We start from the raw sequence: 24,624 nt of genomic DNA on the forward strand, positions 1-24,624 counted from the left end.
TTACTATTTTAACGTCTCTAGAATGATGGGGTTAAGTCCAAACTCGAACCCGATATCTTTATGACAGCAAGCTGGCACGTTATTAATTTCTAATACCGCAGGTTGTCTGGCTATTTTTTACTTACATACCTCCAACTATTTTAGTTAGAAGATTTCATTTAATAATCGCTTTACCCTAGAAATCTTACTAAACACATAAAATTGTACAAATATATTTGTACTGCATGCCAAGGAGGGAGGGGATTTTTGACTGTTTATTACACTAGTCTCCAAATTAAAAAAAAACGTATTCTTATTCATTGGCATAACAACATGCGGGGACTTTTCTTAAATTTTAACTTGTTGGTTTATTAATTTAAGTGTCCAAACGTTTCAACCACAGTTGTAGTTTACAGAAGGGATAATTATTTGCATCATCTGCATTGGGGATTTACATCAATTTATCGGCGATTGTCTTATCACTTTAGATCCCTGACTTCACGCACATCAAACAAAGGAGGGATATATCATCTGTGGAAAAAATTTAAATTTGCTTCCTACTTAAAAGATATTTAGACATAAATGTTATGTAACCTGTAATCTAAAGACAGCTTCTCTGTAAAGGAGAATCATATTGGACCAGCAGTTATCGAGATATTTTGGTACAGACACACACACAGACAATCAGCCAGACAAACAAACGAACATCCTGTTGATTTTCAAGAAAATTGCTTAAAATGTCATAAGCTATCAACAAAACATTAGGAATTAAGTGCTTTATTGATAATTCCTACAAGAAACTAATATTTTCAATGTTAAGTTTATCCTTATACTAAAGTAACAGGATTTCTGTTTGTCTATTTGTATGTTTGTGTGTCTGTGTGTTTGTACCGAAGGATCTCGCTAACCGCTGAACCGATATGGTTCTCCTTTACAATAAGCTTCTCTTAGGTCCATGGAAGGTTTTTAACTATTTTAGGGGAGGGTATTTCTCTCATTAATTTCTCCTAGAGGCGTCTAGGGTCGTAGCCACTAGTCTATAATACAAAGTAGCTTGTCCGTCTGTCTGTTCATCTGAAGGTTAAGATCTCAGTAAACTATGAACAGATTTGGCTCTACTCTACAGGGAACATACCTAGTTATAATGTAAAGTTGTACAATTTGTTTTGTCTGAAGCTTAAGATCTCGATAACTATTGAACCTATTGAGGATTTAATTTCACGGAAGCATTAAATAGGTTACTTGATATTTTCTGGCTATTTCATTTTTAAAAGCGAAGCTTTCCTATAATTAGGGTCGGTCCGTCTGTTCGTCCGTCCGTAACGGATAGCTTTTTTCGTTAATTTAGGCATGTTAGAATTGTTTTCAATCTATCGATTTCAAACTTTGCATGGTGATTCCTTTAGTAGTTAGGTACGATTTAGAAAACGTAGCAACTATATAATCATTACCAGAATGTCCGTACGTCCATTTTAAACATGTTGATTTTTTTACTTTTATAACAACAAATTTTTATGTGATCTAATCATCCGATTGATCTGATTTTTGGTATATTGATTCCTGGGACAACAACGTATAATGTTATAAGCGAAGCAACTCTATAATCAAGTTCTAAAAATGTAAGTATGTACATAAACATTATCCTTTATCCAGCAGTTTTTCAACAAATTTACTTACAATTTTGGTTCGAAGCTTATACATTCATATTCTGATTATTCAGTTCTAACACTATACAAATGTTAATGTCCGTTTGTCCTACCGTTTCAGTGCTTCGCTTTTATGGATGTTTTCATCCTTGTTAGATTTAAGACTTTGGGTGGTTCAAGGCCATTTTTTTCTGCACCCTTTTTACCCCTTTAGAGATGGAGTCTCTTGTTGCTTGGGGCGCAATCGCCAGAATCTGATTTGATATCAGCAGTGTTGATTTAAGATAAATAAAGGAAGTATGGAAATCGATTTTATTATTATTTGGATGTTGTACCAGATTTTAATTTACTCTAATAAAGTGATACTTGCAGCTGGCTAAATTATAGTACCCCCCCCCCCCTCCTGGATTTTTGGAGCCAACGAAGATAATGTAAAAATTTAGGTACTAGTGTAATATATAGTTTAATGTTAATTTATTCAAAGTTACAGGGAATAGACAATAGACGATGAATCAATCCTTTCCCCAATGATTTTAATCAATTTTTCGTAAAAGAAAAGTAAAAAAAATGATGGGGGGGGGGGGGTAGTCGACAGCACTATTTTAATTTTAGTTTTAAAATGAAAAAAAATTTGGGGGGGAGGGATTTTTCATTTTTTGGATTGGTTGGAGGTGTCCCACCCCCCAAGAAAATAGTTATAAACCTTCCAGGGACTTATGAAAAGCAACCCTGTTAAGGAGAACCCGATCGGTCCAGCGGTTAGCGAGATCCTTCGTTACAAACAAACAGACAGACAGACATCGTTCTACTTTGTATTATAGATTAATTTTGTCAATGTTTTTTCTCTTCCTGAAAACATCTAAGATAAATCGAAATCCAATATTTTCAAAGGAAAGACCTTATAACATAATTTCGGTATGTAACAAAGATAATTTTATCCACAGTTTTTTAAAACTGAAATTAAAACCAATTAATTATTTTAGCCATCCAAATATTTTGGCCCAGGGTTGGTTTAAGCCTATTTTTGGGTATGTTGTCCTATTTAAAAAAGTGGTGGCTTTGGTAGCTTCTTCATAGCCACGCTAAAATTCCATCTGAGGCTAAGAATAGCTGTCGCAGCTGTTGATAATGTGAGTACTGCAAGCAACACGCCAAGATTTGGCTAAAGTACTAATATCAGTTATCTAATCCTTTTAATAAAGTAACATGATGTTTGTTTGTCTATTTGTACTGAAGGATCTCATTAACCGCTGAACCGATCGGGTTCTCCTTAACATGGTAGCTTCACATAGGTCCTGGAAAGGTTTATAACTATTTGGGTTAGGGTACCTCCTCCATCCCCCCAAAAAATAAAAAATAGGTTATCGAATGTAACTTCCTCCCCCAAGCCGCTAGTAAAGTATAGAGTAGCTAAGAATATAAAATATCAAAAAAGTAAAATCTATAATAAGAATACACACAATATGATTACATAAAACTCAAGATGAATAACATGTATCTTTTATATATTTTTAAATAAATAAAATCTCTTGTTTTTAGAAATATTGATACCAAAGACGATTAGGCATAAAATGATGCGCCTTCATAATAAATGATAATACATAATATTGAATATTAAATGGGTTATTTTACTTTAGGGTTTGATTGTATAACTAATTTGATAAGCACCACTGTTTGTTTGAATTGTCCTATCTAATCAAAACGTTGCATAACGATGCCGAAAACAGTTTTAATAAACATTGAATAAATAATCAATAATCAATTTTTATATGAATGGTTTTGTTATATAACTTATTAATCCTATTCTATTTATTTTATTATTGTTGAGCTCTTTAACCAAAATGTATTTTAGCATAATAAGTAATTTTGTGGATAGAATTGAACGAAATTTTTGCTCAATTTTCTAAATACATGTGTTGAATATTTATTACGTTGTTCATTTGTTGTCGTTTTTAAAAGCGTTCTTTTCTATAATTAGGGTCGATCCGTCCGTAACGGCATGATGATTCCCATAACAGGTAGGAAGCAAAGCAACTCTATAATCGTTAATACCAGAAAGTCCATATGTCCATTTACAACATTATGTTTTTAACCTTTTGTGCGATATAATTATCCTATTCACCTGATTTTTTTAAATAATGATTCCTAGGAAAACAAAGTACAACATTGTAAGCGAGGCAAATCTATAATCAAAACCTGTATTCACGCGATTTTACAACAACGTTATGTAGAATTTTGTTTTGACTTACAAATTAATGTTCGCTGACACTCTTCAAGAGTTTTTATTCGTTTGTCCTCCCTTCTGATTTTAGAGCTTCGCTTTTATGGATGTTGTCGTCCTTGTTTCATCAAATATAATGTTAATGTCAGACATAACATATATCTGTCCAATATTTACAAGTTTTGTAGACAGTTTTTTGTTAATATATATTTTTTAATTGCATTTGTACTTGAACTTGTACCATCTGTATTATTTTTAAGTAGAAAAAATTAGGCTGCCAACGTTTATTAGTATATTAATTCTAAGTCTAGCATCAAATTAACTACTGCTTTCCCTATAAGCTAGCACAAGACCTTAGACCATTCTTCTCCTTCATTGAATGAATCAAAAATAAAGGAGTAGTTTTCATGATAATAACTAACCTGTTTCTACTTGGATACCATGACCATAAGTAAAAACACGGACAAACGGAAAACTAACCCCAACTTATTTTCAATTTATTTCGAAATCAGGGGGGTGGGTTGTTCTGTGCTCGATTAGGCCATTTGCGGGAAACCGTAGATTATCTTTCTATAAAATATCTACATATTTAAACAAGTATGACAGCATCCATAAAAGCGAAGCTCGGAAACGGTAGAACAAACGAACATTAACACTTATAGAGTGTCAAAACTGAGTAATCAGAATATAAATGTATACATAAAAATAAACAAATTTTTTAGTAAATTGGCTGCAAAACTGTTTAACAGGATAAGGACATACTTACATTTTTAGGACTATTAGGACTTGATTATAGAGATGCTTCGATTATAAAATTTTGCTTAGTTGTCCTAGGAATCAGTATTCCAAAAAAACAGATCAATCGGATAATCATATCGCATTAAAATCTGTTGTTGAAATAGTTAAAATTCAACATGTTTTCAAAGGACGTACGGATATAGAGTTTACGCTTTCTAAATCGTACCTAACTACTATAGGAATCAACATGCAAAGTTTGAAATTGATAGGATAATTCTAAAATGCCTAAATTAACAAAAAAAAGCTATCCGTTCCAGACGGACGGACCGACCCTAATTATAGAAAAGCTTCGCTTTTAAAAAGACTAAATGACAGAATTGTTAACGTACAATTGGAAACTAACATTCTTACCTTTCTTAATTGAAATGACTTACAAACATGCCCTAATCATAGCATAGCTCTGCTACTAAGAGAGCTAAAACTATCTATAATACAAAGTAGAATGATGTCTGTCCGTCTGAAGCTTAAGATCTCAGTAACCACTGAACCGATTGGGCTCTACTCTTCAGGGAATATACCTACTGGTCCTGTGATGGTTTTAAGCTATTTTCTTGGGGGGTGGGACACCCCCAACACCCCCCCAAAAATGAAAAATACCCCCCCCCCCAAAAAAAAAAAAAAAATTTTTTTACTTTTCTTTTTAAATGTAAAATACGAAAAATTAGGTTGATCAAACCTCTTGGGGCAAAGCCCCTAGAGGCTAGGGGCGAAGCCGCTAGTTAGGTAAAACTTTGTAATGGTTAAAATGAATAATGAGCGCATTTCTTGTGATTTTATCTAAGGATATTTTTCCCAAGAATTTCCATCAAACTTTGACTATATATTCCCGCAGTTAGATGGAAAAATCCTTTTCTAGTGTTTTAAAAGTCGACCCTCCATTTTTAATTTAAGTTTCATCCTTTAAAAGATTCTGTAAAAAAAAGACGACATACTGGCCTACCATTGGTCAATTAAAATGTATACTGTCCTGCTATTGGTAATTTATTCTGTGTATTGGCCTATCATTAGTCATTTGTATTTGTATTGTATAAGTTTTAAAATGAAAAGTAAAAATATTTGGGGAGGGGTTATTTTTTACGGACGAATTTCTTTAGATGATGTACCCTGTTGTCCCTAAAAACCCGCGACCGTGGCTCAACACGTAGCGCATCCGCTCGTCGTCGGGAAGGTGATAGGTTCGAATCTTGGGCCGACACCGTGTCATAACGAAAAACGTTAAAAATGGTTCCTACTGCTGCTATGTCAGATGCGCGTCATAAATAGTTAGAGTAGGGGGAATGCCTTGGTCCAAAACAGACCCAACTCGTTACAATGCACAGTTGGGACTTCTCAGACAAAGGTCGGGCATCAACCAGAGTTGGTTGTCTGTTGGATGTTACTTAACCTAATATTCTTGGGTGTTTGGACAGAGAAGGGTGCGTAACAGTCATCCTTAGTTCTCCTGGATTGCTGGACCAGGACCTAGACAGTACACCAAGTCGAAAAGGTCCTGGACTGTAATCCCGCCCGTACGAGGTAATATACTAGGTAAAAACCCTGTTGTCCCTGTTATATATGTAAACCAAGAGGGGAGAGTACTTATTCTTTTAAAAATAAAAAGGATATTCCCTAAAATTATAGAAAACATTGTCCACACAGAGAATACTATTTCAAGAATGGACAAACTTCCCCCTAGTCTAGCAATGAATATATGGATCAACTGCAGTTCACGGTAAAATATTCCTGGTAACGAATATTTTCCAAAATATATGAATTTTAAAGGTTGATAGCTGCCAAACGACTGAACGTACAGATCACATCTTTTTCGCGCATTTCTCTGCACTGCGAGATAATTAAGCTTTATTGATTTATGGGTATTCCAGGTTATGTGTAGGCCTTCTTATGTGCGGGCATGATCAGTACTTTCATCAGTTTGGCAGCTAACAGACTTTAAAATTCATAGATTTTTGTAAATATTCTTTACCAGGAATATTTGACCAGTTGATCCATATATATTTTACTTTACATCACATTTTCATCTTCTCTAATCAAATCAAATTTGTAGCGGGATAAAATAACGATTCTCCCCTCTTACTTGATGAGCTAACTGACCAATAAACGAGTTCCATGTTAGCAAGCTAAATTGACGACAATTTCACCACGTATATTTTACTTCCATAAATCTAGATCATTGAAAAATGTTTCTAGATATAAGTCATTTATTTATTTTTGTTAGCCCATGGCCTTAAACTGGTATAAATCATATGATTTTTATTTTGATACTCGTGGAAAATTGTCTATAATACGACGATAATTAAGTTTGACTGAAAACCGGTTCTAATCCAGCCGATATTAATCGGTTTCGAAACCATACTGGAAAAAACAATTGATTACTATATGCTCATATATTAGTTATTAATATTAGTAGGTATATATTTGGAATAAAAACGAAAATTCTATAAGTCTGATTTCTCTTGGGAGTTTTTGAGTAAAAATAGTTGGATTTATATTTTACCGCGACCGTGGCTTAGTCTTGGTTCAACACCGCATCATAATTAAAGACATTAAAAATGATTCTCACTGCTGCCATGTCAGATGCACGACATAGTAGGGGGAATGACTTGTCCCAAAACTTGCACAACTAATTACCATGCACAGTTAGGAAAAAGATCGTACAATAAAAGAGTTGGTTGTTCTTTGGGTGTTACTTACCCCAGGTGTTTGTATAAAAGATAAATATTTAAATAGTAGTAGCCAAATTTATTGTAAAAATTTCTGAAATATACAATAAAATCATCTTTTTAATGTTTTAAAATATAAAAGATGTGACGAAATTAACAAAAAAAATGAGCAATCATAAAAAGAATAATGAAATACACAATTTGATGCTGGGGGGTGAATAAATCCACCCCAAATAAGGAGTTGAATAACTTGGAGCCAGCAGCCAAGCAAAGTGTCCATTCCCTGAAAAAAAACATTTATTTGTTTGAATCATAAAACTTATGTATCATTGTATATCTTCCAGATCCTATGATATAAAATAGTAAGGTTTTTATTGTCTGAATCTAAAGATATTGGAAAATACAGCTCCTGAAACCTTTCTAAATGTCTTGGAATGGTTTTAGGCAATTTACAAGACCTCTTTAGCTCTCCCATAGAGTCTAGGGACAAGATAACTATTACTTTTTTATAAATAGTAGGTTTGCTTTTTTATCTTTTAGTCAAATTTTTCTATTATGCCCATATATGCTAAAGGCGCAGTCAATAGAATACTAAAAGCATTATTTGAATGTTATGAATAATGTTGTTAATAGATAAACCCGATCTTAATCTTACAATCAATAAGTTTTATGTAAAGATAATCGTATCGTATGCCTTATAAAACCTTGGGGACTAGTGTAATAAACAGCCCAATATTCCCTCCATCCCTGTATAAAGATACAACTTACTTTGACCTGTCCCCATAGATGAAGGGTGGGGCATCCTTGACAATAACAATTGCATCTCCATTGTTACATCTAGTGACGAGCTTTATAAATCCATCAGCTACATAGTCAGGCGTCATCAGTCCAAATCTTTTTTTCTACCTCTAAAGCAAAATAAGGTAGTGAGCTAAAATGATATTTAATATTTTTTTTTTTAAAGCGAAGCTTTTCTATAATTAGGGTCGGTCCATACGTCCGTCCGTACGTCCGAGACAGATAGCTTTTTTCGTTAATTTAGGCATGTTAGAATTGTCCTATCGATTTCAAACTTTGCATGGTGATTCTTGTAGTAGTTATGTACGATTTATAAAGCGTAGCAACTCTATAATTATTACCAGAATGTCCGTACGTCTATTTTAAACATGTTGATTTTTCTACTTTTTTAACAACAAACTTTTATGTGATCTAATTATCCGTTTGGTCTGATTTTTGCTATATTGATTCGTGGGACAACAAAGTACAATATTATATTGTTCTGACACTATACAAGTGTTAATGTTCGTTTGTCCTACCGTTTCAGTGCTTTGCTTTTATGGATGTTGTCATCCTTGTTTAATTTGACATCCTATTGTACAAAGTAGTAAATTTTTATTGGTTGTCTGTTACAAGCTTGATCCATTTAAGTTTTCCATTTCTTAGAAGCTTAAACAATGTCGAAGGGTGACTTAAGACTAATTTACTTAGGTTAAACAAAACTGGTTTTAATAATATAATTTTTCATTTTAATTTCCGCTGAAAGCCGTCTGTAATAAGATTCGATAAATCACTATACTTTTTAAATACTGTCTGATAGAAAATGAAGATTCATTCAAAAACTACCGTCTAAATGAATAATTTAGTTTAGTAGCGAAGCTACTTAATAAATCGATTTGACTGTCCGTCCATAACGACAGAGGCAAAATGACATTTTCTCAGCTACTATTTTAAATATTTATTTGTATAATCATACTATTTTTTTATGATAACCATATAAATCCCTTTGTTCGTTTGTCCACAATCCATCCATGATTTTTGTTCTTCGTTAGTTTTGAATGTTGTTATCCTTGTTGTTTTATTAAGAAACCAGCGGCTTCGTCCCTAGCCTTTAGGGGCTTTGCCCCAAGAGGTTTAATCAACCTATTTTTGTGTTATTTAGATTTAAAAGGAAAAATACAAACTTTTTTTTGTGAAAGGAATTTTTTTTTTTTGGGGGGGGGAGAAGGGGGTTAGTTGACCCCCTTTTTCAATTTTAGTTTTAAAAAGAAAAAGAAATTTGGGAGGGGGGATTGAGGGTGTCCCACCCCCCAATAAAATAGCTTAAAACCAGTAGGTATATTCCCTGAACAGTAGAGCCCAATCGGTTCAGTGGTTACAGAGATCTTCAGGGACAGACACCGTACTACTTTGTATTTTAAATAGTTAATCACCAACTATCCCTTTTGTTTTACCTTTCTTAGCCTTGTCTCCAATATCCGCAAGGATGTTAGTGTCCGCATAAGCGGGGCAGATGCATTGCACTTTTACTCCAGTTGTCTTTAGATTCTTTGATCTACCTAAAGAAAATGGGACAAATATTATGAAAATTTCTAGGCTAGCCCTGGTTGCCGAAAGGAATATCTCAAAAACTAATAAAATGTTATATACCAATTTGAAAAATAGAGGTTATGAGCTTTCCAATGGTATGCGTAGCATTTTTCCACCACTTCTAGGTCCTGAGCATTGACATGTTTAAAATGTCCATATATTTTTTACAGGCTTGCCAATGTAAATTTTAAATAGCTAATATCTTTTTCACTGATTTTCTCTCAAGAAGAAGCACTTTTGATTTTGTTTTTTGCATTTTTCATCATAAATATATATCAGAATCTGTAATAATCTCAGATAGCCTGTTTCAAAAAACTTCTTTTTCTTTCCGGCGACCAGTGCTAGCCTAGGAGTTTTCTAAACCTTACATAGATTTTAATTAATATTTAATACTTAGGAAACCCTAATTCCAAGTGCTAGCATAAGAAAAGTTGGATCATGGAAAGAAAACAAAGTCATTCCTAATTAGGACAGAAGTCACTGGAAATTGGTCTAAGGAAGGCTACTTATGTCCTTCATCTAACAAAATCTAACTTAAGGGAGGTGACTTATGTCCTTTGTCTGACAAATTCTTACATTAGGAAGGCTGCTTATGTCCTTCAAGTTGCAAAACTTAGCTTTTCTGTCCTTCACATAGCAAAACCTCACAAAACATAGCATTTCTGTCATTCACATAGCAAATTCTTGCAAAACATAGCAAATTCTTGCAAAATATAGCATTTATGTCCTTCACATAGCAAATTCTTGCAAAACATAGCAAATTCTTGCAAAATATAGCATTTATGTCCTTCACATAGCAAATTCTTGCAAAACATAGCAAATTCTTGCAAAACATAGCATTCATGTCCTTCACATAGCAAATTCTTGCAAAACATAGCAAATTCTTGCAAAACATAGCATTTATGTCCTTCACATAGCAAATTCTTGCAAAACATAGCAAATTCTTGAAAAACATAGCAAATTCTTGCAAAACATAGCAAATTCTTGCAAAACATAGCATTTATGTCCTTTACATAGCAAATTCTTGCAAAACATAGCAAATTCTTGCAAAACATAGCAAATTCTTGCAAAACATAGCATTTATGTCCTTCACATAGCAAATTCTTGCAAAACATAGCATTTATGTCCTTCACATAGCAAATTCTTGCAAAACATAGCAAATTCTTGGAAAACTTAGCATTTCTGTCCTTAACATAGCATTTTGGTCCTTCACATAGCAAAATCTCACAAAACATAGGTTTTTCTGACCTTTTTCTACCAGGAGATCAGAACTAAATCAGAACACACATAACAAGAGTTTTTACATAATACATTAAGATTATCAATTATGCATTTAACTCTGCATAAATTATGATAATTCATTATTATTACCCCTCCCCCCCCCCTATTTAAAATTCACCCCTGCATAAATTATGATAATTTATGCTGAGTTAAATGTACTGTTTGAACTTCTATCTAACAGGATATGAGAACTTAATCAGAACACACATAACAAGAGTATTTACATAGTACATTCAGATTAACAATTATTCAATTGGCCCCTTTTCAGCCCATCATATGACTTGGGAAGGAGGTTGAGGAGCATTTTATGCAGCCTAAATTCCACTATGCTATGCCACTTTTCCTAAAAGGCGTCATAGCTGGCCTCTTTTGTGTCCATCATATGACATGGGAGGGGGTGCCATGTAGGAAAAGTGGCATTGCATTCTAGGGAATTTAGACTGCATAAAATGCTCCTCAACCTCCTTCCCATGTCATATAATGGACTGAAAAGGGGCCAGCTATGACGCCTTTTAGGCCCTAGAATGCAATGCCACTTTTCCTACATGGCACCATAGCTGGCCTCTTTTGTGTCACAACCTATGAATGTACTATGTAAATACTCTTGTTATGTGTGTTCTGATTAAGTTCTCATATCCTGTTAGATAGAAGTTCAAACAGTACAGTTAACTCAGCATAAATTATCATAATTTATGCAGGGGTAAATTTTAAATAGGGGGGGGGGAGGGGTAATAATAATGAATTATCATAATTTATGCAGAGTTAAATGCTTAATTGATAATCTTAATGTATTAAGTAAAAACTCTTGTTATGTGTGTTCTGATTTAGTTCTGATCTCCTGGTAGAAAAAGGTCAGAAAAACCTATGTTTTGTGAGATTTTGCTATGTGAAGGACCAAAATGCTATGTTAAGGACAGAAATGCTAAGTTTTCCAAGAATTTGCTATGTTTTGCAAGAATTTGCTATGTGAAGGACATAAATGCTATGTTTTGCAAGAATTTGCTATGTGAAGGACATAAATGCTATGTTTTGCAAGAATTTGCTATGTTTTGCAAGAATTTGCTGTGTGAAGGACATAAATGCTATGTTTTGCAAGAATTTGCTATGTTTTGCAAGAATTTGCTATGTTTTGCAAGAATTTGCTATGTTTTGCAAGAATTTGCTATGTTTTGCAAGAATTTGCTATGTTTTGCAAGAATTTGCTATGTTTTGCAAGAATTTGCTATGTGAAGGACATAAATGCTATGTTTTGCAAGAATTTGTTATGTTTTGCAAGAATTTGCTATGTGAAGGACATAAATGCTATGTTTTGCAAGAATTTGCTATGTGAAGGACATAAATGCTATGTTTTGCAAGAATTTGCTATGTTTTGCAAGAATTTGCTATGTGAAGGACATAAATGCTATGTTTTGCAAGAATTTGCTATGTTTTGCAAGAATTTGCTATGTGAAGGACATAAATGCTATGTTTTGCAAGAATTTGCTATGTGAAGGACAGATAAACTATTTTATGCAAGATTTTGCTATGTGAAGGACCAAAAAGCTAGGTTTTGTGTGGTGAAGGGAGGCTACTTATGTCCTTCATCTTGCAAAATCTTTGTTAAGGGAGACAAGTTATGCCCTTCATCTAACAAATTCTCACATAAGGGAAGCTACTTATGTCCTTCCTAGGAAGGTGACTTCTGTCCTAATTAAGGAATGACTTTGTTTTCTTTCCATGATCCGAAAAGTTAAAGGATTTGTTCTAATGACAAATTAATAATTCTTTGCAATCTGTTATTGGAAAACTAACGCAAAGTTGAAAGTCAGTTACGTCCAAGCTTTTTATTTGGGGTAAAATGATGGGTTTCACAGGTAGGGGGGGGGGGGGTAGATATACCACACTTTTCTGGGATCTTGCTGAGTCAAGTATCAACTGTTGGGAATATCAAAGGATGACTCCATGCAAAATTTGAGCCGGATCCGGCCAAAACCGGCCGTGAATTTTATGAAAAACCGGTTTTTTCCGGTTTTTAGGGGGTATCTGTAAATCGATTCAGCTGGAGCAAAACCGGTTAGAGGTACAAAAAATTTTACTTCACATGAAATTTAGCCAATGCAATTGCCTACAAAAATGTACTTCATCATCAACTTGATTGGACAACTCTTTCCCCTCCAAAATGTCCATTAAAACCTCGGAAACGGCAAAAATCGCCAAAAATCACGCCTTCGGCGGCAAATAACGGCTAAACGGTCAGCCGGAGGCGAATGAAACATGAATAAAGAAATGTCTGCCTTAAAAAGTTGTTCAACATTAAAGAGATGCTTGAAGTCTCTAAAACGACTCCTTCCCCTCCTTAAAGGGGAAAAACTGAAAAAACGTGATTTTCAAAAGTATGCCCACTTCGTGGGTGTGGGGGGCACTGAACCCGTCACCCCAGGGTCACCAAATATAAAGTCTAGGCGGCCCACAATGCTGAATTTTCACCAAGTGAAAGTCTTGTGTCATTATCTCTTATGAGAAAAAAGTTATTAATTAATTAGAATTTCAAATTGTGATTTTTTGATGGATTTCTTTGATGAAATGACAGGCCGGTCAATTTTTAGGCCATTTTTTGCGGTTTTTGGGCCGTCACGCCCAAACGGTTTGAGATAATCTCACGGGACCTTTTGCCCAACCTAAGTCTGGTTATTTGTGAGGTCTAGGAAAAAAAAACAGACTTACGCAAAAGATTATAATTATAATCTTTACACAGAAAAATGGCACGAGGTGAGGGTTTGAGGGGGCAAAATGAGCCGACCAGCGATTTTTGACGGCACGCAGCGACGTCGTGCTTCATCCAATCCGGGATTTTTTTTTCTTAGACCTTACAAATAACCAGGCTTAGGTCGGGCAAAAGGTCCCATGAGATTATCTCAAACCGTTTGGGCGTGACGGCCCAAAAACCGCAAAAAATAGCCTAAAAATTGACCGGCCTGTCATTTCATCAAAGAAATCCATCAAAAAATCACAATTTGAAATCTTAATTAATTAATAACTTTTTTCTCATAAGAGATAATGACACAAGACTTTCACTTGGTGAAAATTCAGCATTGTGGGCCGCCTAGACTTTATATTTGGTGACCCTGGGGTGACGGGTTCAGTGCCCTCCACACCCACGAAGTGGGCATACTTTTGAAAATCACGTTTTTTCAGTTTTTCCCCTTTAAGGAGGGGAAGGAGTCGTTTTAGAGACTTCAAGCATCTCTTTGATGTTGAACAACTTTTTGAGGCAGACATTTCTTTATTTATGTTTCATTCGCCTCCGGCTGACCGTTTAGCCGTTATTTGCCGCCGAAGGCGTGGTTTTTGGCGATTTTTGCCGTTTCCGAGGTTTTAATGGACATTTTGGAGGGGAAAGAGTTGTCCAATCAAGTTGATGATGGAGTACATTTTTGTAGGCAATTGCATTGGCTAAATTTCATGTGAAGTAAAATTTTTTGTACCTCTAACCGGTTTTGCTCCAGCTGAATCGATTTACAGATACCCCCTAAAAACCGGAAAAAACCGGTTTTTCATAAAATTCACGGCCGGTTTTGGCCGGATCCGGCTCAAATTTTGCATGGAGTCATCCTTTGATATTCCCAACAGTTGATACTTGACTCAGCAAGATCCCAGAAAAGTGTGGTATATCTAGGGGGGGGGTGGAAACATAATATGTTTTTTAATTCTTGATGGGGAAAAACGAAGGGTTTCAAATTTTTTGGAAGAAGGGAGAGTTGGAGGTCTATGTTAAAAGTTGTCACTTTTAAAAAGAACGGGTAAGTTAATTGTAGGGGTAGTCAGTCTAAACAATTCTACAAAAAATCACGAAACCTTATTGGGTATCTGGTGATTTAGTTTGTTTTTGTCATGTAAGTGAAGAGGGGTGGGAAAGAAGGGGAGGAATAGGGCAAGGATGTTGTGGGGAAATTTTCCTTTAGAGTTGTTCAGGATATCATTCCCTTGTCCCTGGTTAATTGAAAATAAGCGAATACGTAGAATAGTACCAAAAAATCGTGGTTAAAAAGACGGTCAAAATGAGTTATAGGGCAGATATTAAAAGTTAAAAAAATAAAATATAAAAAAATCACAAAACCATGTGCATAAAATATGTATTAGTATACAGAAATTCCAGTCGTCTTTCTTGAATAGAAGCATCGAAGATGGACAGACGGACGGACATTTGCAATTATAGAGTAGCTTCGCTACTAACAAGGACAAATGATACCCAGAGTTCTGGTAAGTGCCACTACTCCATGTTTAGCAACAACATAACAAGCAGATTCCTTGTCTAACCCTAAACAAATTAAATTATATCAACTTGCAAAGCTTATTCTAGAACACAGTAATAGTGTCTGACTGATTATGACGTTACAAAAAAATTAGCCAATGAGAGGCCACTATAAATTTTACCATTGGTCAATAACGGCCTCTCATTGGCTAATTTTTTTTGTTACGTCATAATCAGTCAGACACTATTACTGTGTTCCTTATTCTATACAGCTTGGTTTCTTTCACACCTCTAAAATGTAATAAAAATAGCTTCATAGCAAATGTTCAAACCCTGATTTTTACATAAATTCATCAGATTTGAGGTATTAAATGTGTGTGTGTGTGTATTTCATAATTTCGTTTAACTTTTGCGTAATAAAATCGTGTGATGTCTTGTTTTTATGAAATCTATTATCATCAAAAATAATTGAGTTCTCAATTTTTTAAAAGCTTAGCATAGGTCGTAGGATAGCTTTATGATTTTTTACTCAGACTTAACAAAACTAGTATATTAAAATGCAATATATCAAGCTATTAATGCATGAAATTTTTGTTACCAAACAAAATGCCAGCCAAAGAAGCAGTGTTGACAATCAATCCTCCTTTACCGCCTTTTCTAAATAAATATTATAAAATCATCCTTATACTAAAGTAACAGGATGTCTGTGTGTTTGTGTGTCTGTATGTCTGTACCGAAGGATCTCGATAATCGCTGAACTGATCAGGTTCTCCTTAACAGTGTAGATTTTCATGGGTTCTGGGAAGGTTTATAACTATTTTGGGGGGGAGGGTACAACCACCCTCCCAAGAGAAATGACAAAAAAATCGAAATTTTTTAAAATATATGGGAGACTTCAACGTAACATAAAGAGGTATCGTAACATAAAGAAGTAACGTAGATACTTTAACAAACAAAAACATCTAAAGTGCCACTAGAGGCCTCTGGGGGCGTAGCCGCTAGTATTGTAAAAAGAAGTAAGTTTATTTGTCTGTAGCCTCTGAATCGATTGAGATCTCGATTTAAGAGGAGCTTCGCACGCATAGATGGTTTTAGAATATTTAATTTTCAGATAACACAAAAGTACCACCTGGTTCCAGGTTGCTTTCTTTTATAACGGCTTGGCTATGTTAATATTTCCGACGCTATTTTCAGCTATTCAAAGACCCAATTGAAAGTCGGCAAAGGGTCCCCACCTACCCGTCAACATAGAGTTATCCCCTTCTATTCTTTTACTTTTGTAATGAAACCAAAAACTTACGATTTGTCCATTTTGTCCATGACATACTCGGTACATTCCATTACTGCCATTATATCTATATCCATACACAACCTCCATCCTGTTAAGTACATGTATTTTGGTGGTTTTAGGCTATTTTTTTGTGGAAATGGCAAAACTATGTAACTTTGTCCATCTGTCTGTCTTACTTCAGTGGTTTTATTCCAGGGACGTTCAAGCCTTTTATTTTGAGGGGGTGAAATAAAATAAAACTTTGTCCGTCCATCTGTTTGTCTTAAAACATAGAGTTTGGGTGGTTTTAGGCTATATCTGCTAAAGGAAATAGCACATTTTCTTTAAAAAATATAATCTTTTACATAACTCACTTTGTCCGTCCATATATCTGTCTTTTTTTTTAAATATCGTTATTGGTTGGTTTTATGCTATGTTTAAAAAGAAATGGTACATCTCCTTCCAAAAAAAAGCATCTTCTACATAGCTCCTTTTTATCTGTCTAACCGTCATACTAGAATTTCATGGGAGAAAAAGGATATAGTCTGATGCTAAATGTCGTATTTCTGTAAATAATCTCTTTTTTTGTTATTATGGATATAATAGAATAAACGTTGATATTATGACAGGGGGGGAAATTGTCGTCAATTTAGGTTACTATCATAAAACTCATTTAATTGTCAGTTCGTTCATCAAGTAGGAGTGGATGGGAGGGTGTATAGGTGGTGGACAGGGAGTATCGTTACATTAGCTCGCTGCGAGTTTCACTTTATTAGATAACATTAAAATCTGGTTTACTATCCAAGTAAAATTGTATCCATTAACTGATTAACCTACCTCTAACATGATTTATTCCAGCGTTGTTACAGAAAATATCAACTGTCTTTCCAAAGTGCTTTTCACAACTCTAAATAACAAAATCATATTTTTTTCATCCATACCAGAAATTTTGCCAGAGTAGATGTACAATTGAAAATTATGGATGTATAAATGCCTGTGTTAGAAGTATTTGTGGCAGTAACTTTAAGCATGACCGTATTTTTGCGAAGGTTTTTATATTTTGACAAAAAAACATCTAGCTTTATTTCTGCCGGTTGTAGAAATGCTATGTACCCTAAACCTCGTTATTACATTAGATTTGAAAGGCCAAATCCAGTGGCGTGCAAACTGAAGGGGGCACTTTGAGCGATTGCCCCCCCCCCAAAAAAAAACGCCAAAACACCCCCCTACCGCCCCTAGCCAACGCCCCTCCTGCCCCCAAAATCAAAGTGCCTTTTAGGGGCACTTTGATTTAGGAGGGGCAAAATTCTGCATTTCTGCCGGTTGTAGAAATGCTATGTACCCTAAACCTCGTTATTGCATTATATTTGAAAGGACAAATCCAGTAGCGTGCAAACCGAAGGGGGCACTTGGGGCAATTGCCCCCCCCCCCCCAAAAAAAACCGCCAAAACACCCCCCCTACCGCCCCTAGCCAACGCCCCTCCTGCCCCCTAAAATCAAAGTGCCTTTTAGGGGCACTTTGATTTAGGAGGGGCAAAATTCTGCAAAATGTTAAAAATGCCCCCCCCCCTCTAGATAAAGTGCTTCGCACGCCACTGGCCAAATTATATAAAGTGTGTTACCTTTTTTTAGGTTTTATTATTATTTGGCCACAACTTGGTAAAAAATGCTCTCAAATCAGTTCTTTTGATCGAAGATACCCAAATGGTTACTTTACAAGCCCAATCAATCAGTTTTAAGATATCTTTATATTTCAAGAAAAATTGATGAAAATACTAAAAAAATTCAAATTTAGGTGTTACCTTTTACATGCACAGATACCATAAAATCAACAGAAAAAATACTTATTTTTACTTTTCTCTCATTTTTAAAGTTTGATTCCGTTAAATTGGCTATTCTTGAAGGGATTTATGCATTGATTATACTGAAACATAATATTGGGTAGAAGTTAAGGTATTTTAAAGAAATAAAAATTTGGAAAATAAGAAATTCGACCTCTATCACTTCAGAGGACAGCTGCCAACCTCCAGTTGACAGGATGTAGTTAAATACTTGTTAGCAATAATAATTAACCCAAAAAGTAAAACAAAAAGTGCTTTAATATGGTAAAAAAAATGATAATCTAAATCTTAATTTTGGGGATGATGATCTTAAAGACGCTCTTGTTGTTGGTGATGATGACCCAGATGGTATCAAAATACATGAGCATTATGACAACTTATCTATTAAACTATGGTCCGATTTTTGTATTTGTAGCATTCTCCAATCAATAGAAATCTCAAAACAATCTAAATTTTTAAATTCTCCAATTTATAAGGTAAATACAGTAGATTATAAAAGATGGTTATATTTCTTGTTACAACTTTTAATTGGAGGCTGCTACAAATACAAAAATTGGACCATAGTTCAAAAGGTGAGTTGTCTAAACGCTCATGTACTTGGATACCATCTGGGTCATACTCACCACCAGTAAGGGCGTCCTTCAGATCATCATCCCCTAATTTAAGATTTAGATTATCATTTTTTTACCATATTAAAAAACTTTTCGTTTTACTTTTTGGGTTAATTATTATTGCTAACAAGTATTTAACTACATCCTGTCAACTGGAGGTTGGCAGCTGTCCTCTGAAGTGATAGAGGTCGAATTTCTTATTTTCCAAATTTTTATTTCTTTAAAATACATTAACTTCTACCCAATATTATGTTTCAGTATAATCAATGCATAAATCCCTTCAAAAATAGCCAATTTAACAGAATCAAACTTTTAAAATGAGAGAAAAGTATTTGAGTATCTTCGGTCGAAAAAGGTCTGATTTGTGAGCATTTTTTACCAAGTTGTGGCCAAATAATAATGAAGCATAAAAAAAGGTAACACACTTTACAATATTTAGTCTATCCTAAGTATTATAGTTCTGAAGTCTTGGATATCCTCTTACTAGCCTACAGCTCACGTTGTTCGCTGGTCTGTAATGCTCTTGGGAATATTAAATATCCGTACTGGAAAGGTAGAAGGCTAATGCAATTATTAAGGTATAAAATCCGATCAGTTAAGAATTTGTAGAGGGCCCGATCTTTCAGGGTTAAGACTGAAGACTTATTTTATGTTTGCTGACCAATGCAAATCTACTCTAAGAATAATATTGTCTGTTGGTCTATCGGTAATGCTCTTAAATACTTTTCCCAGCTTTTATCGAAGTTTTTTTTGTGTAAAGATTCACTATGCATCATTACTTTATATGTCTGTCTGTTGTGCACTCTTTTTGCTTTTATTTGCTTTGCCTTTTTTTTTTTTAAATTCAAGAGCTTCTATAGTTATGGCTGTGGTCATCCTTATTTACCTGTTAAATGTTAGTAGCGAAGTCAATTAATTTAAACTTTAAAAGTATATTCCTTACTTAGTCCGTTATTCTGTCTATAGACTACTAATATTTTGTGTGAAGATTTGTATGATCACTGCACTGATCATCGTTCGTCTGTCTGTGGGTTATGCCGCGTTTTCTTCTTTTTGCTTTTGAGTTTTACTTTTACTATTAGGATTTTTGCTGCTTATGGATATTATCATCCTTGTTGATGATTTTTAAACCCAGGGATCTTAGGAAATAATGTTTTATATTTATTTTACATCCCCCATGATGATAAACAGGGATAAGCCTTCGGTTGATTTAAAAGTTTGAACACTTCTTGTTTAGAACTGACGAAACACTGATTAAGTTTTTTAGTCAAAGTTATTTGTTATTATAATTGCTTATTGCTTATTTATAATTCAAAATGTCCGTCCGTTCGTCTGTTGGCTAGGATTAGAGGAAAAAGTAATTTTCTCATTTGCTATTCAATGGCTGAAAATTGTGTTAATATTCCCTATACAGCTTGCCAGTATCTATTGGTTAGTTCTTTCATCCAGTAAGAGGGAAGGAAATGGGGTAAAAGGGTTGTATAATGTTAATGATCTATTTCTTGTTAAAAGCTAAACTTTTCTTCAGTGGGGGTTGATCTGTCCATCCGTACGTCCCTAACAGATAGTTCTGATAGCCCTATCACCATGACGTTAGTATGTCCAAATAAAATGACTTTTATTTAAGCTATTAGATGACATATTTACTTAAATTTTTGCTGAAATCTAAATATTTTCTCTTTTAAGTGCAGTTACTCTATATTTCTAAAATTTTTTTAGTAGAATTGATTAATGTTTCTCTTTTACGGATTTTGTCATCCTTGTTAATGTTATTAATTATCAGAGATAATTACTCTTTTTAAATACTATCGCTTTTTGCCTTAAAAATTTTATTCTCTTATTCTTTAATTAAATGTTCATTTTATCATCTCTTCAAATTCAGCATGTAATAAAATTAGAATGCCTATGATTCATTATGTACCCCCTCCCCCCCGTCTCTCTCTCTCTCTTTCTTTCTCTCACTCCCCCCCACCCCCCCCCCCCAACTTCTTTCTCTCTCTCTCTCATTCCCCCATTCTCTCTCGGTCTACCCCCCTTTCTCTTTCTATCTCTCGCGCTCCTTTTTTTTTTCTCTCTCTCTTCATATATACGTTACACATAATGATATTTTACGTTAGAATATCTGTCTATATTTAATCAGTAATTATTAGTTTTATATTTACACCCAATGTAACAATACACGATTTAACGTTTTGCTCCATTTTTTTTATCATATTTTAAAGATTGAAATCCTAATATTCTTCATTTCAATTTATCGTCCTCAAAGGGTTGAAATGTTTAGTTTAATATCTGACCACATTACGGGAGTGTCGCATGAATCATTTCATTTTAAAACTAAGTTTTCTTAGATTTACTATATTATAAATTTAAGTTTTCTGTTTTATGAATAAAAATCAAATACTTCAATGTTATTTAAATAGCAACATGAATTAAAAAAACTGAATTTTTGATGCTAAAAGTAGAATAATGGGTCTTAACGTTCTGGTCAATGAGAATTTAATAGGGATTATTGGAGCACTATGAGTTTTATACACTATACGCTTGGAAGATTCGAGCTCAATTATAGACGTTTATTTCCTATATAGATCTGTCATGGATCTTGATGCAATATAGCAGGCCGTTTTGTACATGTTAAAAATTAGAAGATTTCATTAAATAAAAGTAATCGCAAATATACTTAGTAAATAAAATGTAATGCTAAGAAAACCCTAAAGCTAATGTTAGCTAATGAAACTTTATTAGTTTAGGCCAATTATTTTTTTACATGGATCTAAGGTTTGCTCTCAATGTTTAGTTTAAATGGCAGAATATACACAAACATAAAAAAAAACTATCTTTATAGGTTCTAATTATGAAAGGTATTTTTGGCAGCAATCAATGGCTGTAAATTAAAGCAGAGCAATTTAATATAGTTTTGGTTTGTCACCAAAGGAATGTGGGTATGAAAGTGAGAAATAATGAAAGTAGGCTTGAAGACTAAAAGTTGTTTGTCAGAATGATGGTCTTTTTTCCTTGAAAAACAAAAATACATTTTGATAACATTTAAAGAAAACAAGGATGACAACATCCATAAAAGCGAAGCTCTGAAATGGAAGGATAAACGAACATTAACACATGTAGATTGTCAGAACTGAATAATCAGAATATAAATGTATATGAGTCGAAGCAAAATTGTAAGTAAATTTGTTGATAAACTGCCTGATACAGGATAATGTTCATGGACATACTTACATTTTTAGGACTTGATTTTAGAGTTGCTTCGCTTACAATATAATACATTGTTGTCCCAGGAATCAATATACCAAAAATCAGATCAATCGGATAATTAGATCACATAAAAATTTGTTGTTAAAAGAGTAGAAAAATCAACATGTTTAAAATGGACGTACGGACATTCTGGTAATGTTTATAGAGTTGCTACGCTTTCTAAATCGTACCTTACTACTACAGGAATCACCATACAAAGTTTGAAATCGATAGGACAGTTCTAACATGCCTAAATTAACGATAAAAGCTATCCGTAATTATAAAAAAGCTTCGCTTTTAAAAATATCATTACCTCATACAAATTGACAATATCATCTTTTTGGAGAACATTGCATTTGATAAAATGAACTTTATCTTTTCCAAACTTCTCTGAAAACTCTGTTGTAGTTTGCAGGCCTGAAATAATTAAAATATCAAGTTACATATTTTATCTGTTTGTCTGTACTGTACCGATATGGTTCTCCTGTACAGGGTTCCTTCTCATAAGTCCTGGGAAGGCTTTATACAATTTTGGGGGGAGGGTACCACAACCCTACCAAGAGAAATCGCCCCTAGAACCCCCCCCCTACATTTTTAAAAATTTTTCTTTTTAAAACTAAAATTAAAAATTAACCCCCCCCCAAAAAAAAAAGTCCCTCCCATATTTTTTTTTACTTTTTCTTTGAATATGTAAATTGATGCTGTGAGTATTGGTGCAAAAAATGGGGACATGATTCCAGTGACGTCAAATTTTTTTCTTCCCGAAAAAGGGAAGGGGGGAAGAAAAAAGAGATGGGAGAAAAGGGGGTTTTCCCCATCTCTTTTGAAGAGATTTTCGTCCCCCCTTCCCTTATTCGGGAAAGAAAAATATGACGTCACTGGAATCATGTCCCCATTTTTTGCACCAATACTCACAGCATCTTTACTTGAACCATCCCTTGGTAAATAGGAGATAAATCATAAGAAAATATAATTTTAATTTTGGCAGGTATTGTCAATAAATATCTGCATTCATATATTTTTTTCGGAATTAATTTTAAATCTAAACTTTGTAAATTTATAGATTTGATGTTTGAGAAAACTATGATATTCTACAAAGCTACATAAATATGGGGTGAGAACATTTTCTGGTTCTAAATCACAAATGTTTTATACCTGTAGTTTCATCCAGATCTGAGATACAGACCATAGCTCCAGCCTCCAGAAGCTTGGTGGCAAATGCCTTGCCCAGACCCATACCTGATCCTGTTATAATCGCCAGTTTACCCTGTACGATTTTCTTTTTTTTGTTCGTTAGCAGCAATTATTAATTTTTTAAAAATATTTGGGACCGACGAACCCTCCTCCCCTCCTTTGCTTTTGTTTAATTTTGTAATAAAGCAGTGGGACTCTTTTAACCTTCACTCAAACTTACTTAACCTAAAAAGAAGACTAAAATCTTTTTATTAAACAAGGATGACAACATCCAAAAAAGCAATGCACTAAAACGGTAGAACAAACAAACATTTATACTTGTAGAGTAAACAAAATTTTAAGTAAATTTGATAAAACTGCTTAAATACAGGATAATGTTTAAGGACATACTTTCATTTTGGGGACTTGATAATAGAGATGCTACGCTTATAACATTGTACTTTGTTGTCCTAAGAATCAGTATTTTAAAAATCAGATCAATCGAATGATTATAACACATAGAAATATGATGATAAACAAGTTAAAAATCAACATGTTTAAAATTGACGTACGGACATTCTGGTAAAGATTATAGAGTGTAGAACTTAATTAGCAGAATATTAATTTTTAAGTTTAATCAAAATTGTGCCTGAATTTGTTGCAAAATATCTTAAATGCAGGGGAACACTTGCTTTCTCAGGACCTAATTATTGAGATGCTCTGATATTACACCTTGTTGTCCTGGGAATCAAAAAATTAAATTAATAAGAAAATTTTACATCACAAAAAAAGTCTAAAAAGTTTTAAAATAAGCAGGTTTTGAATGGAAGCACGGACATTCAGGTAACAATTGTAGAGTTTCTAATTCCTACCCTAATTGTAGGAAAGCTTTGCTATTTAAAATATTTTACATGTTAAGAAAGTTTTATCAAAAACAAAAAAAAAAAGAAATAGTTTCCTTAACATCCATATTCACAAATTTTTACAATCTAAAATTAGACAACAACAAAAATAATAAATCAAATGGTAATAAATATTATAGTATGGCTTTAAAACCGATTAATATCCGTTGGGTTAGAACCAATTCCCAGCCAAACTGAAAAATCATGTAAAGCATCGTATTACAGACAATTTTCTACGAATAATGAAATAAGAACTATAAGATAATTGCCAGTTCGTATGGCTGAGAACCGGTTCTCATCCACCGGATATTAATCTGTATCGAATGAATACGAGAGCAAAACTAATAAAACATTAGATAGATTAGTTTTTTTAGTGTATTTGTAACAATAGGAAATT

The 24,624-nt window shown here is 33.9% G+C and overlaps 1 protein-coding gene across 1 annotated transcript; it reads right to left on the reverse strand.

The window, feature by feature from the left end:
• Window positions 1-7,362: 7,362 nt before the first annotated feature.
• LOC145327254 (15-hydroxyprostaglandin dehydrogenase [NAD(+)]-like) lies at window positions 7,363-24,344 on the reverse strand. Its single transcript, XM_080170841.1, has 10 exons — window positions 24,283-24,344; window positions 23,308-23,418; window positions 22,466-22,569; window positions 17,291-17,360; window positions 16,484-16,562; window positions 15,782-15,840; window positions 15,181-15,249; window positions 9,536-9,640; window positions 8,073-8,212; window positions 7,363-7,587 (listed from the first exon to the last, which is right to left on the reverse strand). Exons 1-9 carry the CDS (start codon window positions 24,293-24,295, stop codon window positions 8,178-8,180), a joined length of 645 nt encoding a protein of 214 aa, XP_080026967.1. The 5' UTR covers window positions 24,296-24,344; the 3' UTR covers window positions 7,363-7,587; window positions 8,073-8,177.
• Window positions 24,345-24,624: the final 280 nt, after the last annotated feature.

Source organism: Acartia tonsa, chromosome 8 (assembly GCF_053477335.1).
Source record: "Acartia tonsa isolate MP-2025a chromosome 8, ASM5347733v1, whole genome shotgun sequence".
In the NCBI taxonomy this organism is placed as follows: domain Eukaryota; kingdom Metazoa; phylum Arthropoda; class Copepoda; order Calanoida; family Acartiidae; genus Acartia; species Acartia tonsa.